The sequence below is a fragment of the Cricetulus griseus genome, chromosome 5 (genome assembly GCF_003668045.3).
Source record: "Cricetulus griseus strain 17A/GY chromosome 5, alternate assembly CriGri-PICRH-1.0, whole genome shotgun sequence".
NCBI lineage: Eukaryota > Metazoa > Chordata > Mammalia > Rodentia > Cricetidae > Cricetulus > Cricetulus griseus.
This window is the reverse complement of record NC_048598.1, coordinates 2,533,256-2,550,780: the sequence shown is the minus strand read 5'-3', so window position 1 is coordinate 2,550,780 and position 17,525 is coordinate 2,533,256. Positions and strand designations below refer to the sequence as shown.

At 47.0% G+C, this 17,525-nt stretch overlaps 1 protein-coding gene across 1 annotated transcript in view; it reads right to left on the bottom strand.

Annotated features, from left to right (window-relative positions):
- Positions 1-1,264: 1,264 nt before the first annotated feature.
- Positions 1,265-17,525, bottom strand: part of Hhat (hedgehog acyltransferase) — a 66,337-nt gene continuing 50,076 nt past the window's right edge. The window contains exons 5-6 of the mRNA XM_035445658.1: positions 5,543-5,578; positions 1,265-1,716 (exon numbers count right to left, since the gene is read on the bottom strand). Coding sequence (XP_035301549.1) covers positions 1,614-1,716; positions 5,543-5,578 — 139 coding nt within the window. The 3' untranslated portion in view covers positions 1,265-1,613. The remainder of the gene's footprint in view (positions 1,717-5,542; positions 5,579-17,525) is intronic.

The following is a 17,525-nucleotide window of genomic DNA, read 5'->3' as shown; positions in this document are numbered from 1 at the left end:
TCTCTGTGTGTTCATTTAGGGCTGAAGCATCGGCAGGACCTAGGCGGAATAAGAAGAACCTCCACAACACACCCACTCATGTCCCTCCCTCACCTTTTCAAGTCCTTCTGCTTTCGATTGTCACCACAGACTTCAGTAGATTCATTGAGCAAAACCTATTTCCACAGCCTGAATGTTACATCTTGAGATTTCCTACACCAAACAGTTTAGTTTGTTACTTTTGAATTCAAACTCACTTGAGAGACTTTGTCAGAATAGAACTGTAATGACCTCTGACCTAGCCCCCAACAGAGTCCCCGTTCCCCTCTGAATCCTCATGCTCAGACCAGACTCTGCTGCCTGCATTTCTCTTTCCAAAGTCCCCTGGAATGACCCGTTGGTCTCTGCATACCACATTCTAGGTCTTCACTAGCCCATAACTCCAAGTGCTTCTACAGCCCTGCTACAAACCCATTTTTAAAGATTTAAGGGCCATATGACCAGGAAGACCACAGCAATGTCCCCACCCCTCAGCATTGGATCTCTGTATTTGTTAATTTTCAAAGCTATAATAAAAAAAAAAAAAAGATGAAAGACAACTGAAGAAAGGAAGGACTTGCTTGGCTCACGGTTTGAGTGTACAGGAAGGACTTGCTTTGGTTCATGGTTTGAGTATATAGGAAGGACTTGCTTGGCTCACGGTTTGAGTGTATAGGAAGGACTTGCTTTGGTTCATGGTTTGAGTGTATCATCCACCCTGGCAGGAACATTTGGTGGCAGGAGTGTGAGGCAGCTGGGCACAATGCACCCAGTTTGGAAGCATAAAGACATGGATACTAGAGCTTGCTTTCACCTTTTTCCTTCTATTTAGCCCGGAACCCAAGCCCAGGAGTTAGTGTCACCCACATTCAGTGTGGATGTACCCTCCTCAGAAAGACCTCCCTGGATGACCAGAGATGTGTCCCCTAGGTGATTCCAAATCTCATCAGGTTGAGAGGGAAGACCACAGTGAACCATCACAATTCATGTGTATAGTTTGCCTTGAAGTGGTAGGGCTATAATGCAACACTGAGGGACTCACAGGCAACCGAGACAACATGACAAGATCCTTGGGGTTGGGAGAGGCCAGAGGAAAGGGGTCTATCTATAATTCTAGATGAGAGAAAACTGCAATGCAAACTTTTTTTAAATACAAATCTTTTTTTTATTTTCTTGCCAAAGCTGGACTAAGCTAAATTTAAGCATGCCAGCCTATTATCCAAAATGAGACAAAGGCAGTCTAGTCTATGATTTTTTTTTTGCCAAGCTGGTCATTTTCCCTTTTTCTTTTGTAGTGCCACATGAAAAATTCCAGCCAGTGTCTTCTGGGGTTCTCTGATGAGTGGCTGCTTCTGCCTCAAGAAGGCCTTTGACTTTTGTAAGACGAAGAAGGATGGAGCCCACTGCTTTCTTGCAGTCGTCATAAAACACCAGATGAAAATACTCACGTCTCCCATGAGACTGCCCCTTCCTGCCTGAGCCCTGTGCTGCACACACTTGCATCGACAAGGAAGCTCATCCTTCAGCTTTGAGATCACAGAGTAGGCTCCAGGGAAACACATCGCTCCAGGGAAGGCAACACCTCACCATCCACGTCAAAGCCACAGCTGACTAATCAGGCGGGCTGCACTTTCTTTTATGCCAACACTGAGCATCGCAGTGAACACCTCTGGAGCTTGCTGGAACCAGCAAACAGTTCTTGGAACAAAAACAAACAGTAGTGATGCCAATCCCTTTTACTCATCTTCCTTTACAAGGGCGAATATATATTCCCTCAGAAAGAATTAAGTATAAGCACTCTCTGTTCTAGGCCCATAGATTTCCTCTGGGGCTGTATTTACAGAAAAATGTCACCCCTCTATGGTGCACTGCAGGGCCACTGATCACAGCAAGATGACACTGCAGCTTTCACTGCAGGGCCACTGACCTCTGAGATGATGACGCTGCAGCTTTCACTGCAGAGCCACTGACCTCTGTGTGAGATGACAACACAGCTTTCACTACAAAACCACTGACCTCTGTGTGATGACACCACAGCTTTCACTGACCTCTGTGAGATGATGACACTGCAGCTTTCACTGCAGGGCCACTGACCTCTGTGTGATGATGACACTGCAGCTTTCACTGCAGGGCCACTGACCTCTGTGTGATGATGACACTGCAGCTTTCACTGCAGGGCCACTGACCTCTGTGTGATGATGACACCACAGCTTTCACTGCAGGGCCACTGACCTCTGAGAGATGACACCACAGCTTTCACTGCACGGTCACCCCGCTGCTCTGTACCCTCTGCAGTCTGGCTTTAGCATCGTTGGTTCACTGAAAAAGTTCTTAACAGCGCATCCAACCTTAATCACCCTTGGTTTCTCATGCTTAACCTCCCAAGCTAGGAGGCAGAGCTGCAAAGTCAGCAGCAGCCTGTCCTGGGACTCGCTATATCTGTCTACTCTACTCCCTACGTAAGGGAGCCAGGAAGAGGCCCTTTGGGATCTTTAAGTCATTTACCGAGGGATGCCATGTGGTGCCATCTCATGTGGTGAATGATGTAGACACCTGCTCACAGAGACTGAGGTACTGACAAGAAGGGGAGATGTCTCTCATTCCCCAACCATAAGCAACACATGTCATTTGCTCTGGCTTGTAATACGAATAATAAAAACCTAGAGACAGATATTGGGGTCCAAGATGAAGATCGGAGAAGCAAAACAGCCAGTAGCTCTTGCCTCTACAAAGGCTGAAATGGAGATCCTGTCTTCCCTGTGACTGGAAACTAAATTTCACACGAGACCCTTTGCTTCTTCTTTATATACCTCTCTGGTGCTAGGATTAAAGGTGTGAACTCTGTTATGCTTTTAGACTGATTCACTCTTGTGTAGCCCTGGGTGGTCTTGAACTCACAGAGATCTGTCTGCCTCTGTCACCTGAGTCCTGGGATTAAAGGTGTGTGCCACCACTGCCTGGCCTCTGTGGCTAGCTAGTATGGCTAGCTTTGCATTCTGGTCCCCAGACAAGCTTTATTAAATCATAAACAATATGTCACCACATTGGCTGCCTTGGAGTAAGGGATAATGTATACCCCCAGGATTCACAGAGCAGAGAGAAACCTCCGTCTCCATGCTCCGCTTGTTTCCCACACTGACGAGAGTAACTAGCTACAGCCTTTCTAAAATGCTCCAATCTAAATAAAATGCTCCAATCAGGCATCCAGCACTAGCTACACTGCACAGCCATGCCTCTCTCCTCCACACCCCACATGCCTAGAGTCCGGACAAGGAAATGAGAATGAGACCCCAAGGGCAGGCCATCTCTCAGTCAAGCCACAAAGTGACAAGGATAAACTGGGAATGTCTTCCAGTAAAATGTTGAGGGTTTTGTTGTTGCTGTTGTTTTGTTTGTTTGCAAATGACAGCACCCAGACACATCCTTGCAGGAGGAGAAGGGCAGGCTCACTGCCTGCAGAAGCAGATTCTCCCAGTGTAACTTGTCTCCTCCTCTCTCCCATTTCATTCAGTCCCGCCACAAATGCTGTTGAAGGTTCATCCCATAGAAGTTTCTCAAAATGAATATTGATAAATGATTAGGACGTGATCCTTGCCCTGAAGAAAATTACTAGAGAAAATAAAATAAGTACCAACTTGTGTCTACCACAAGGCATTGTGGGAAACATTCCACCAGAGTACAAAGTACCGAAACATCAAGTCCAAGCTCCAGTTAGTGTGGAGTTTGGACTTGATGTTTCGGTACTTTGTACTCTGGTGGAATCTAGGCTGGGGGTATAGGTCAGCAGTAAGTGTTACCTAGCAAGACCCTGGGTTCCCTGCCCAGATGGCGGGTGGGGGTTTGCTATCCTGGATGTCTTCCCAGACAGCTTTTTATAATCCACTTAGAAGTGGAATTCTCCTGTCCACCTCTTTGATGTCTCTCTGGGTCACTATCTTTCCCGATACACTGTTCTAGCCCTGGCTGTATTTTGGGTTCACACACCATCATCTGTGTTTACCATCTTGGAGAAAATCAAGGCATTTCACATTCCCAAATGTGGGGCAGACTGAAGAGATTTCAAGGTGCAGCTCCAAGGAAGTCTTAGAAAAGAGAACAAGGGAAGCTTGACTCCTGCTGGACAGCACCATATGCAGGTGACATTTCCTGTCAGCACCTTGGCCAGCTGAACCATCACAGACACACACAAAAGCCACAATGACTAGAGTTTAACAAACTTTCAGAATCAATTCACATGTGCCACATATTTATAAAGAGAGCACAACTCTCTAGCTAATGGTTGGTTCCTTTGCATCATTTCTTCTACAGTGGCTCCTTCAGCAAACATTATCCCCTCATATATTTTTGACAAGGCATTTCCATTATTTTTAACATTATTAGAGCAATGATGATCGCTGTGAAAAATTTAGAAAACACAGGGAAGTTGATTTATTTTAAAGATTCATTATTTTATGAGTATCTTGCCTGCATGCCTAGATGTGTGTGCACCATGTGTGTGCTTGGTGCCCACAGAAGCCAGAAGGTGGCATTAGACCCCCTTGGAACTGGAGTTACAGATGGCTGTGAGTTGCCTGGGAATCAAACCCAGGACCTCTGCAAAAACAACAAGTGCTCTAAACCACTGCTTCATCTTTCTAGCCCCACAAAGTTGATTTTCAAAATCATATACCTTTTATAAGCCCCGTCAATATTCTGATACATTTATTTCCACCTCATTTGTTTAATTTCATAGCTAGGTGAAATTAATATGCTCCATAATACAACTCTGGTTAAAAATCTAAATAAACTAAATTATGAATTGCTGTCTATTATCTCAATTATGTACTAGGTCATATCTCCCAGGGCTGTAAACAAAAGATAAGTTTAGTTTTAAAAGATTAAAACTCAATGGGAGAGAATTGGTCAATTGGACTACTGAATGTCTGTCACAAGCCAATAAAGCTCGTTTTTCTATTTATCCTCCCAGTGGCCTAGTAGATGGAAGTGAAACCTTGGAAAATGTGATGGATAATTCTAGACCTGAGAAGACACATCGGATCAGCCTTGGGCATGCCCATAGAACATTCTCTTGATTGCTGATTGCCATAGGAGTACTTAGCCTACAACGGGCAGTACCATCCTCAACAGGTCACCCCGGGCTAATAAGACAGCTGAATGAACAAGGCAGAAGCAGCAAGCCAGTAAGCTGGGTTTCTCTGTGGTCTCTGCTTTGGTTCCTGCCTCAGCTTCCTTCGACGGTGGGACTGCAAGCTTGAATAAACCCTTTCCACTCCAACTTGCTTTTGGTCAGTGTTTTTATCACAGCAACATAAAGCAAACCAAGACAGTTAACTATCGCTTCTGATGTAAACAGATCTGAGTGATTATTTATGTGGGGTTTGTGGTGAACACATACATAGTGTTAGCAATGTTTTCCTGGCAAATAATTCAACTACTAATTCACTTGCTAAGGTTTTCCCCCTTTGCATCCCCCCATAATAGATACACTATTCAGTCAGAGCTGAAACAAAAGGCACTGGCTTACCTGATTAAGAAACTGTGTAGTCCAACATCGAAATACCTGTTTAAAAGAGACAAAACAAGCCTTTGAATGAAAACATATTTACAGCAACGATGGACTTGATAATTTACATTCCAAGCACTGTGAAGATGTAGCTATCCTTGGGTACTTAAAGTGTGGCCCTGCAGCAGCAGCAGAGGCTTGGGCCACACCTCCAACGTCCCATTGAGCAGCTCTGAGACCAGGCCCAGAAAGTTTTCTTATGCCACGTGGTCCTAAGGCACAGGTGCCTGCAAACCTGAGCTCTCTCTAGAATAAAGTCCAAGCAATGGATGCCATGCACCCTCCACACTGCAGCAGGAAGGTCCTTTGATGACACCAGTTACCTGCAAAGTTCATTACCCAAAACAAAATGAACTGTGTTTGAAAGTCCAGAGCCACACAGTGAAAGGGAGGAAGAGTGGGTGAGCACTGTCCCCTGAGCCCAGCCCTGTTGTGTTTCCTGCCACTTTCCACCTGCAAGCACTCTGCCCCACAGTTGGTCTGCCCTGAGCATAGTCTGTAGAAGAAAGGCACCTTCCTGTGTCCTCCATGAGCCCTGAACAAAGCCGCCCCACACCACTCAGCTGCCCAGTCTATATGACCTGCCCTGCCTCAGTTTCTTTAATTGCCATGTTTCTTGACTCTGAACTATTGGGACTAAGCCAGTGCCTTGCTCTTCCTTTGGTCTGCTGTGAAGAGGTTGCGGTGCCCATGCTGTCAGCAGTGTAGGATGCCTGATGCTGTAGCCAATCGGACTGTCAGTTGGCCTGAGGAAGACCAAAGTGAATTCTATGCCCCCAGTCAATGGACAGAGGATTCCCTGAAGCAAGGAGTATGACTGCTTAGGGTCTCACTGTTTGTAGGTCCTGCACTGCCTCTGCCCACCCATGCAACCAGCAGACCCAGCACCTCAGGCTGCCTGACAGACGGCTACAGATGGCCAACACTATAACATGATTTCTGTGTGTTACCTTCCACCCACAAGATTCTTCTGTGCACCTAGCTGCCAGTTTACAGACAGGGACTGGAGGATCATGAGTTCCAGACCAGCTTGGACTACCCAGAGTTCAAGACCAGACTGAGCTACATGGGAAGAACCTATATCACTAAACAGTGGCTAGCGAGATTGCTCAGTGGGCAAAGCTGCTTGCTACAGAATCAGAAGACTTTAGTTCAATCCTGTTTCTACACAGTGGAAGAAAAGAACCAACTCTTGTAAATTGTTCTCTGATCTCCACACCTGTGCTGATCTTTCCCCAATAAGTGCAATTTGACATCTTTTTTAAAAGTAAGACAAGTTAAAAAACAAGTGCAGGTGGGGTAGCTTCCTGGCAGAGCACACTTGCCTAGCATGTACAAGGCCATGGGTTCATTGGTTTGGGGGACTCTCAGGAAGCATCTTCATCTATGAGTCCTCACTCAATCCCACAGCAGCAGGCCTGCCTACTCATCCTCTGTCAACAGCTGATCAGGCTGTGCCAGCTCTACTGGCTCCCTGTGGTCTGGGTGCTTACTCACCACTGTGACTACTATTCTCATTGGAGACTCACAGGGCACACTAGCAAGGCCATTCATCCTGAAAGCAGAGCTGCAAAGTCACAGGGTATACTAGCAAGGTCCCTGCATTCTGACAGCAGGGTTGCAGATGTCCAGGGCACACTAGCAAGTTCTTGCATCCCAGCAGCAAGGCTGCAGATGTCACAGGCCACAGGTGCACCTCACATCCCTTTAGACACCCTGCCCAACACACAAAGGGTCTGACAGAGTGGTTCCTCTGTCCTACCAGGCTGCCTACCTGAAGGAGTACTAATTCTTTCTCTCAGGCTGACCTTGGCTGTTTGGTAAACCGGGAATAAAAGCAGCAATGGACTGTGGCTGAGCATTGCCATGCCACACAGCCGGTATGGTGTGAATTGGAACAACTGCTGCTACCCTCACTTAGTCTGAAACACACAAGCGGTACTTAATACAGAGTACCAGAATCAGACCCCAGTCTTGGCCTCTGTCCCTCAGTTCACAATCTTCATGTCTTTTTCATTTCCTCATCCATTTATTCCACCAGTAGCCTGCCTAAGTTTAGCACTCACACTCCTGCAGATGTGTAAACTGACAAGGAGCCGGGTATTGGCATTGAACACATCAAGACCCGAATGTATTCACCTACCCTGAAACCCTACTTCAGAGAGCAGAAAGCCTGTGTTTCTCCATTCCAACCTCTGATAAGGAAACTATAAAGAAGATGAAGGCAAGCTTCAGATGCCACTGTATGCTAACTGGATCCGGTCACACCCTCTTGGCATGAAGACCTGAGTCCAATCCCCCTGGAACCCACATTTAAAAAGCCAGACACAGGGGCTAGAGAGATGGCTCGGCAGTTAAGGACACTGGCCACCCTTCCATAAGATCCAGGTTTGATTCCCAGCACCCATATGGCAGGAAGCATGCTACTTTCTGTGACTCCAGTTCTAGGGGAGACAGTGCCTTCCTCTGGCCTCCACAGGTACCAGGAACACTCGCTGTACACAAGACACATATGGAGACAAAACACTCATATGAAAGACAGATAGAAAGAAAAAGGAGAGAGAAAGGAAGGAGTGTAAGTGAGAGGGGGGGAAGGAAAATAGAAGCCACACACGGCAGCATACACCTCTAATCCCAACACTAGGGGGCAGAGACTGTGAGCTTATAGCACTTGCTGGCCACCCAGCCTTGCCGAATCAGTGAGTTCAAAGCACAATGAAAGATTTTGTCTCAAAAACTAAGGTGGAGACTTGAGACATGGCTCAGCCGTTTAGCACATTGGCTGTTCTTCCAAAGGACCTATGTTCAACTCCAGCACCAAGGGCTCACAGGTGTCCTTTAACTCAGTTCTAGGTGATCTGATGCCCTCTTCTGGCCTCTGTGGGGATTGCACATATAGGGTGCATACTTGCAGGTAAAACACTCATACATGTAAAATTAATTAAGTGAAAACTAAGGTGGACAGTGATTGAGGGCACCTGATATTGACCTCTGACCTCCACATGCACTATGACAGGCATGGACATGCACCCCCCGCAACACACACAAGTTACATGGTGGGCATTGTTTTCATCTATCTGCCTGTTTGCTTTGACAGGGGACTTACATGTTAGCCACTGCCATCTAGGGAGACAAAGGACCCTCCCTGGGCCTTCTGAGGAGCGCAGGTGAAGTGGGCAGGACCAGTTGATGCACTCTTCTTCCCAAAATGACGTCTTGAGTGCTGAGACAGCGGCGATGAAAAACCCTTTGAGGCTAATGCACCCAGTCATCAAAACTTGATGTGAGTGGGATTCCAGTTTGCCCACTTGGTGAAAGAATAAATTCTAAATATGGCCTTGACTCCACACCCACTAATACTACAATTAATATTTCAGTAGAGCTTTTTCCTGTCTTTAAACTGGGCACTGCCACATGCCTCTAACAGTGAAGAAAGTAGCGGTCTGGTATACCCACTCCACAGCTGAGGAAACTGATAGACTGCCTAGCGGTGTCTGGCTCGGGGCATTCAAAGCAAGCCACATAAACACTTAACAAACAAAGAAGAAATTGTCAGCCTCTAATTACAAGTGGCCCAACATGAGTTCAGAGCATTTTCAAGATCTACTTTATTTTTTAACTTGTGTGTGTGTGTGTGTGTGTGTGTGTGTGTGTGTGCTCGCATGTGTGTGCACGCACTCAAATGCAAATGCACACAATGTGAATACAGTGCCCAGAGAGGCAGAGAGAGGCATCAGATCTCCCCTCCCCCCACCCCCACCCCCGTGTGTGCTCGCATTAGAGTGCTCTAGAGTTATAAATTGCTTGACCTGGGTCCTGGGAACTAAACTCAGGTCCTCTGCAAGAGCAGCAAATTCTCTTGACCACTAAGCCATCTCGCTAGCCCCCACTTTGTTTAATGGCTTATGTATTATAAATTAATACATTAAGTATTAATATACTTCCAAGGGTTGTGTTTATAATTTCCAGACTGAAACAGATTTTTCTTTTATTCCTAAGAAGAAACAATGGCTTGGCGGGGAAGGAGGGGTAAAAATAACTATAGATCATGCTAATTACTGGAACAGGACTGTGGGTTCCCTCATCCTGATGAAGTTAAAGGGCCAACTGATGTGGTGAGCAGAGCTTCACTTAATAATGTAGCCAGGAATGATGTCACATGACTATAATCTCCTCACTTGTGAGACCGAGGCTGGGGGATTATAAATTCCTGCCCAGTCTCAGCTACACAGTGAGACTCTATCTCAAAAACAAAACAAAATCTCACAACCATAATTAACTAAACTTTTTTTAAAAATTAGTGGGAGAGAGACACAGAGAGAGACATACACACAGAGAGAAAGGGAGAGAGAGGGAGGGAGGCAGAGAGAGAGAGAGAGAGAGAAAGGGAGAAAGAGTGAGAGAGAGAGAGAGAAAGAGAGAGAAAGAGAGAGAGAGCATGTATGTGTGGGTACCTGCAGAGGCCAGAAGAGGGTATTAGATATCCTGGAACTGGAGTTACTGGCAGTTGTGAGCTTCTCATTATGGGTGCTGGGCACTGAACTCTGGCCATCAGCGTAAGCAGCAAGTGCTGTTAACCTCTGAGCCATGTCTGAAGTTAGCCAGCTTTTACAATGTCATATGCAGTAGCTCACAGAAAAGGGCCCAGAGGGAGTCGGGAGGACACTGGCATTCCAAGTGTTTGAGAGCATCTCACCTTTCTGAGACCTGACCTGCACCTCAGTGGTGAAGTTTGCCAGTTGGCCCTTCCTAGAGACCCTCTCAACTAACTTCAGATTAAGCTCTGCCAAGAACTGAAGCCTTCGTCTTTGGGGTGCAGCTGGGGACTGCACTGAGAACAACTGCAGGTGGCTGACACAGTTCCCAAGCTCCCACCACAGCTGTGTGGGGAGCTGCTTCCTGCAGCTGTCCCAGCCTTTCCCCCACCAGCCCCTCAAACCATCAAGGGTGCCTTCTGTTCCCTAGACTTACTCTTCACCACCCAGAAACCTACAGTGGTTTCTGACTTCCTGGCCCAACTCCACAGCAATCCACAAAAGACAGCAGAGGTACTGGGGCCAAAGAGAGGAGGAGGTTGGCAAAGATGGAGATACGGGCGCCAGGTGACTAGAAGCCCTGGAAAGGGCAGAAGAAGTTGGTGAGACAAGGTCTATGCATCGGGCATTGCGGCAGACACTGCAGAAATAAACCAAGTAAATGGACGTCCAAACATCCAGGGCCCAGTCTACCAGAAGAAATATAAATGATATCCTGTGTCCAGACCAAGGTGATGGACGCAAAGGAGAGATAAGTCCAGCATGACCCAGGTGCTGGCAGAAAGCTGTGCGCATTATTCCACATGGAGCTGGGATGTGGGGGAGCAGGAAGGTTTCCCAGAGGAGGTGGCACCCTGGCTGGGTTTAGAGGGGTGAATGGAAGTTGACCCTTCTGGTAGTAGGCTCTCCCCAGTGAGCACATGAAACCCACTGTCCTCACTCTGGAAGCCAGCTGGGAACAGCCCCACAGAAGGTCATTTTAGTTGGAATCTAATGTGTGACTGACTGGGGAGAGCCACTCCTGAGACAGAAGAGAAGGGGTAGGTACTCTTTTCCTCCCCACCCCACCCCTAGAGAAGTCCTTATAGCATCCAGGCCCATGGAGCCAGCAAGAGCAGCCAGCTGAAGGACAGAAAAATACACATAGTTCATGGACAATTTCTCTGCGAAATTGCTTTGAATGTTTCCAAAGAGAAATTGAGCTCTCCAATTGAGCCTTTTACTCCTTGGGGAAAATTACATAGAAACATGGAGCCCTGGTATTTACTTATAAGTAAAACTGGACCCAATGTATCCAGAGCCTACAGAAAGAAAAACAAAATGAGGTCAGGCCTCCAAGACTATGGTATTGGGAGCAGTCACAGGAACTTACCGGAAGCTACTGTTGAGGCTTCGGCCAAGATAATCCTAACAGCCAAATATATCATCCTATGGCAGGGTTTTGTTGTGTTGTTATTGTTTTTGGTTGGTTTGGTTGGTTTGGTTTTTTGAGGCAGGGTTTCTCAGTGTAGCTCTGGCTGTCCTAGAACTTGCTTTGTAGACCAGGCTGGCCTGGAACTCACGGAAACCTGCCTGTCTCTGCCTTCCAAGTGCTGGGATTGAAGGCGTGTGCCAACACCGCCTGGCTGAGGAAAACTCAGTTTTACTGCATTCAGTAGAAACACTGAGAAAACAGTATTTTAAATGCCTTACTCCCCAGACCTTGTTCTTCTGGGTGTCAATCTACTTCTGGGAACAAAGAACTTAATTTCCCCCATTTTCAACAAACATTTATGGAGCATTCACTATAGGCCAGATACCTCCAGGGGCTTGGAAGATAACAGGAGTTATGGGCACTGACAGCTTCTGAATGGCAACTGCTGCAGCAAGCTCAGCCTTCTGGAGGGCATCTGTGGTCCCAGCAGCCCGCTGAGAACAGCAGCTCCTCCAGGCCTCACTGCACTGGCAGCTAGAGAGCAATACCCTTGACTGGTTTCAAGACCAACAAGCAAGAGGAGCCCTGGCTGCAGGGCTGTGATCCAGGCAGGCTGGGCGGGGTGGGGCAGGGCAGGGTGGGGTGAGGATGGGGGGCTTTCTTCAAAGGGAATTCTGTCCCAGCTGGTCACATGCCTCTCAAAGTCCCATCACCTTAAGTTGAAAGCTGGTGGCCCATGCTTTGCCTTTGCCCTGTGTTTCCACTGCCCCTTTTAAGTGTGTGAGCAGAGACTTCCTGCTCGGGATCCATTAGGACTTGAAAGACAATTTGTTCTCTTTCAGTCACTGACTCTGGAGAAAAGGATCATCAGGGAAGACAGATTAGCTTTGCACAGCGGGGGATATCAAATTATATTAACAATCATGCTGTAATTATTCTACCAGATTCCTTGAAGGAGGGCATACCTTTATGGATGTAATAATCCCTATTCAAAGAATGTAAAAGTTTAATGATACCATTTAACACAGGTAAAAATTCCCATAAGCCCATCCATTACCGAGGCTACACACCCAAGCCCCATGGTAATGAACGGCAAGTACAAGTCCTTTGTGTGTGGGGGGAGATTCTACAAGACACTTGGACCCGTCTCACACTTACTAGTAACAAATGGCCACAGATTGGATGTGAGAGCCATCAATAACACTTGAGCCAGCACTCACACCAGTGGTCACACCAGCACTCACACCAACAACTCACACTAGTGCTCACACCAGCACTCACAACAACACTCACACCAGCGCTCACACCAACTCACACTAGTGCTCACACCAGCACTCATACCAGCATTCACACGGAGCGCTCACACCAGCACTCACACCAGCACTCACACCAACACTCACACCAGCACTCACACCAGCGCTCACACCAACAGTCACAACAACACTCACACCAGCGCTCACACCAACAGTCACAACAACACTCACACCAGCATTCACACCAGTGCTCACACCAGCACTCACACCAGTGCTCATACCAGTGCTCACACCAGCATTCACACCAGCGCCCACACCAGCATTCACACCAGCGCTCTCACCAGTGCTCACACTAGTGCTCGTACCAGCACTTACACCAACACTCACACCAACACTTACACCAGAGCACACACTAGCGCTCACATCAGCATTCATGCCAGTGCTCACACCAGCACTCAGGCCTTCTGATTGCTGACACATTTTTACATTTGTGTATTGCTCCAGATATAATCCATCATAGAAATGTTCAATGTATATCTATTGCGTGTGTGCACATATATCTGTTATATAGGAAGAAACAGCTAATAGAGGCATACAACTATAACAAATAAGAAGACACCAGCACATTAAATATTAGCATGCATCTTTAAGTTAAATGTTACATGTTTATATATTGTGATCTGTTCACAAACGCTGATTTTCATTTCTTCAGCAGTACACCACGTCCTCCTGGCTGGCCCCTCTCTCCTAGCCTGCCCTTGTTGCCTTGCTGATTCTTGCCTGGCTCAGAAAGCAGAGCTCCCAGTCCTGGGCGCACATGCCTTCGGCAGTCTCACCACCACTGTCCATGTGCCAAGGCTTCATCACAGGCTCCTTCCTGGCCTCTGGGGCCTTGGACTTCCTGCACTTCTGCACCTCTACTTGGGTGTCCAGGAGCTGCTGAACACTTAGTACATCACCAATGAAATGCCTCGTGTCCCCCTTGGGTTTGTTCCCCTGTAGCCTTCCCATCCCAGGTGATAGCAGATACATCCTTCTGCAACTCAGGCCAGAAACCTGTACCCACCCATGACTACCCAACTCACATCCAACTCACCAAAAAACACAAAAAACTGTAAGGTCTACCTAAAAACTAAATTCAGATGGCTGCCCTCCCAGCGTCTGGACTTGAACAGCTCTTTCTGCTCTGGTAAAGGCATTTTTCAATGACGTCAGAATGATCTTTAAAACCCCATGACCCTTCACTCTTCTGCCAAAACCCTACAGCGTCCCCCACTTCACTCAGAGGAGCAAGCTAAGTCTTCATCCTTGGTAAAGAGCTCTGTGTGCAAGGGCTCAAAGCCAGAAAAGGTTAAGATTTGGACTCGGGCCATCAATGAGCTCAAGAAGAAACTGACTGTGCTGATCCTTCCAAGAATGCTGGCCTTGCCTGAATTGATGGGTGTGTCTTGTGCTCACTGGACCACACCTGAAGGGTCACCCTGAATTCCAAGTGTCTCTTTCAGCGAATGGCCAGTGGAGAACATACTTCGATGATACCAGCCGGAGTGGAGTGGGAGTGGGAGGGAAGCCACTGGAGCCCATGGCACAACTGTGGATCTCAATAGAGTTACAGCTACAGCAACAAGCTCCTTGGGACTCAAGGCTGAAAGTATTTTTTGTAGGCAACCATCCTTCAACATAACAGTCCAGCTCAGCCCTTTCTCCCATGATCCAGATCTGTGTGGATAATTCTACACCTCAACTGGACTATGCTATGGAACCAGTCACTTGGGTGAGCACAAGCTTGGAGGTTATGGCAAAGCTATTTTAAAATCATGGTTAGCATCCGGAACAATGATGGCCTTTAAACATCATTGTGAATCAGAATTCCATCAGTCAGTTGAAGACCTTAATGGCAAAGACAGAGGGCCCGAGAGCAGGGAATTCTCTTAGACTCAAAACTGCATCAGCTCTTCACAGATCTTCAGCCTCCCCTGAAGACTTCACACTTAACAGGTCTTCTTAAAATGTGTGCATGCACATGCATGTGCACCAGCACACACACACACACACACACACACACACACACACACACACACACACACACACGCACACCAGACTGTAATTGGTATGAATCGCAACTACCAGGAACACCACCCCCAAAGTTGGCTTGATACATATGAAAATACCTCTTCTCCCCAACGCAGGTCTGTGTGGACTCAGTCTGGATCCTACTACAGTGTTACAGCTCTTAATGGTGCATTAAGTAATCGAAGTCCTCCTCTTCTTCAGTCAAGGACTGTGTGTGTGTGTGTGTGTGTGTGTGTGTGTATAAACGCAAACAAACATGGCTTCCCCTGGAAGGTTTTAAGACTCAGCTACACGTGAGATACTTGAACAAACCTTCGCTGCTTTTCCATTTCTAGAACTTTGCACCTCTGCTCCTTGGGGTATGCTATTTTTGTCCTCTGGTATTTAAAAAAAAGTCACACTTTTCCCCCCGATTTCATATTTTAAATGTTTTTCCTAAATTGAAAGGAAAAATTCTCTGTGCTGGAACACTTTTCTCAGGGGACATGCATCACAGTCTTTTCCTACACTGAGTCTACACTTGACGGAAATTAAGCTGTGGCACTCGGGTTAAATGCTGCTGACCTCAATTTAAAGTTCCAGTACAATGCCACCAGCGGGCCGGAGGGCCTCTGATTCATTGTCCTCGAGACCATTATTTGTAAGTAATAGTCTCATTATGGGTTTTTTGCCTGAGGACACTCAGAGATTTCAAGCCTAGGAAGGTTCCTATGGGGTTTGATTTGGCCAGAACGCCACTTCTCAAGAGAACACAATGATTCCTGGGCTGACTTTTGTGTTTCAGCTTTCTGGTCTGTGTGACTCTCCCCTTGGGAATTTTCCTAGGAGCCAAGCCCAAGAAAGGCAGCTGCAGATGGAGCTGTCCAAGGAAATCAGCAGGCTTGCCCCTCTCCTACAGGGCTATGTGCACTGTTTCAGGAAGATTAGCTGCTGGGGATGAAGCATCCCCTGAGACGCTCAGAAGTAGCTTTTCCTTCTTCACAACTTATTTAACAAGTGGTTCTCAACCTGTGGGTCACAGGCCCTTGGGGTGGAATGACCCTTTCACAGGGGTCAAATATTAGATAACCAAATATCAGATATTTACATTACAGTTCACACCAGTAGCAAAATTAGTTTTCGAGTCACAATGAAAATAATTTTATGGTTGGGGATTACCACAACATGAGGAGCTGTATTAAAAGATCGCAGCATTAGGAAGGTTGAGAACCCCTGCTCTAAGGCATCCCTGGGCCCTCACTCCAAGCTTGGTGGCTATGAGCCTACGGTACTGAGCCTGGTTAGCCACTGGAGAAGAAGGCTCATACAACCAAGTCTTGTCTGGTTCTGAGACCCACAGACCTGGTGATCAGATCTGAGGACTCCTTGGAGTTAATTTGTTACTTGGCAGTACGCTGAGCTTCCTGCAGGACCTGGTGCTGCAACTGTCCTGGCAGGAGATAAGATGAACTAAATTAACACTTACACCTCTGCTTTGGACCATCAGGATCTCTAGATGATAATCGCCAAGGAAATGGGATGAACTGGAATGTCCCCAGGAGTTGTCAGACCACCTTGCAGGAAAGTCTAGAGCTGAGGTAATGGTGGGTCAGTAAGAGATGGGACTGAGTGATTGGTGCACACTTTTTAACCTCACATCGAGACTCCCCTAAGATGGACCTGAGCAGCAGGGACACCACTGAACCCTTCATTTCTTCCTCTTCCTAATGTGAAAACATTGACTGAGTCCCCTTTCTCTGCCTTTCACTCTGGCCTGTCTCTTTAGCTGGACTATTGAGGATGGGTTGCTGAGCCTACTTTGTTAGGGCTGCCAGGGTCCAGTAACAAAAGCATCGCTAAGAACCAGGCCTCTGTGACAAGCCCACTCAGCTGATCTCATAGTGACTTGCAGCCTCCAAAGGGACTGAACTAGAGCCCCTCAGAGTTGTGACCTGGTGTGAACATCAAAGCCCTCCTGCGACCTCAGGTTAAAGTTTCACATTAAAGAGGTTTGTGCAGCTCTCCTGGGCTCACAGATGGTCACCTAAGAAGCCTGGCCATCACCACAGCTTTACAAGCTCCAAATGTGCAGCACAAATATGGTTTCTAGGGCAACACACAATGCCAACTGCTACAGAGTAGGAAGGGGACATCACAGAAGGAAGACCTGGTCAAGGAGAGGCGGCAAACTACATGGAGGAGGCTGAAAACAAATGAGCCACTATCGACTCATGCCAAGGAGGGGGGAAATGGGGCCCTAAAACTGGATCTGATGCTCTTTCATGAGGGCGTTTGTTGTATTTATCCAACCATTGTGTGTTTAATCATATAGAGTGTGAACAAAAACTCTAGAACAAAAGCTCTGTCTGGCTCTGAACAAAAACTCCTGGAAAGAGTCCGTCTCCTGAGACTGATGGACCGACTGGAATTTCCCTTTGTGGGAGGTGGCATTTTATAGGTTCAGAGGCTAATTACTTTATCTTGGGTTAGTTTTAGCTTCTGGTAACAGCTGTTCCCTGTCCTGCTTGTATCTGAACCAACAACTCGTGATAATAAATAAAAAACCTTGTAGAAGCTGTTAACTTAGCAGAACACTGGCTTCTACAAATCCAAGAGCTAAGAATGTCATCAGATAGCATCTTGGGGCTTCAAATCACTCCCCATATCTCATTGTCCCCAGCTCTCTGGTA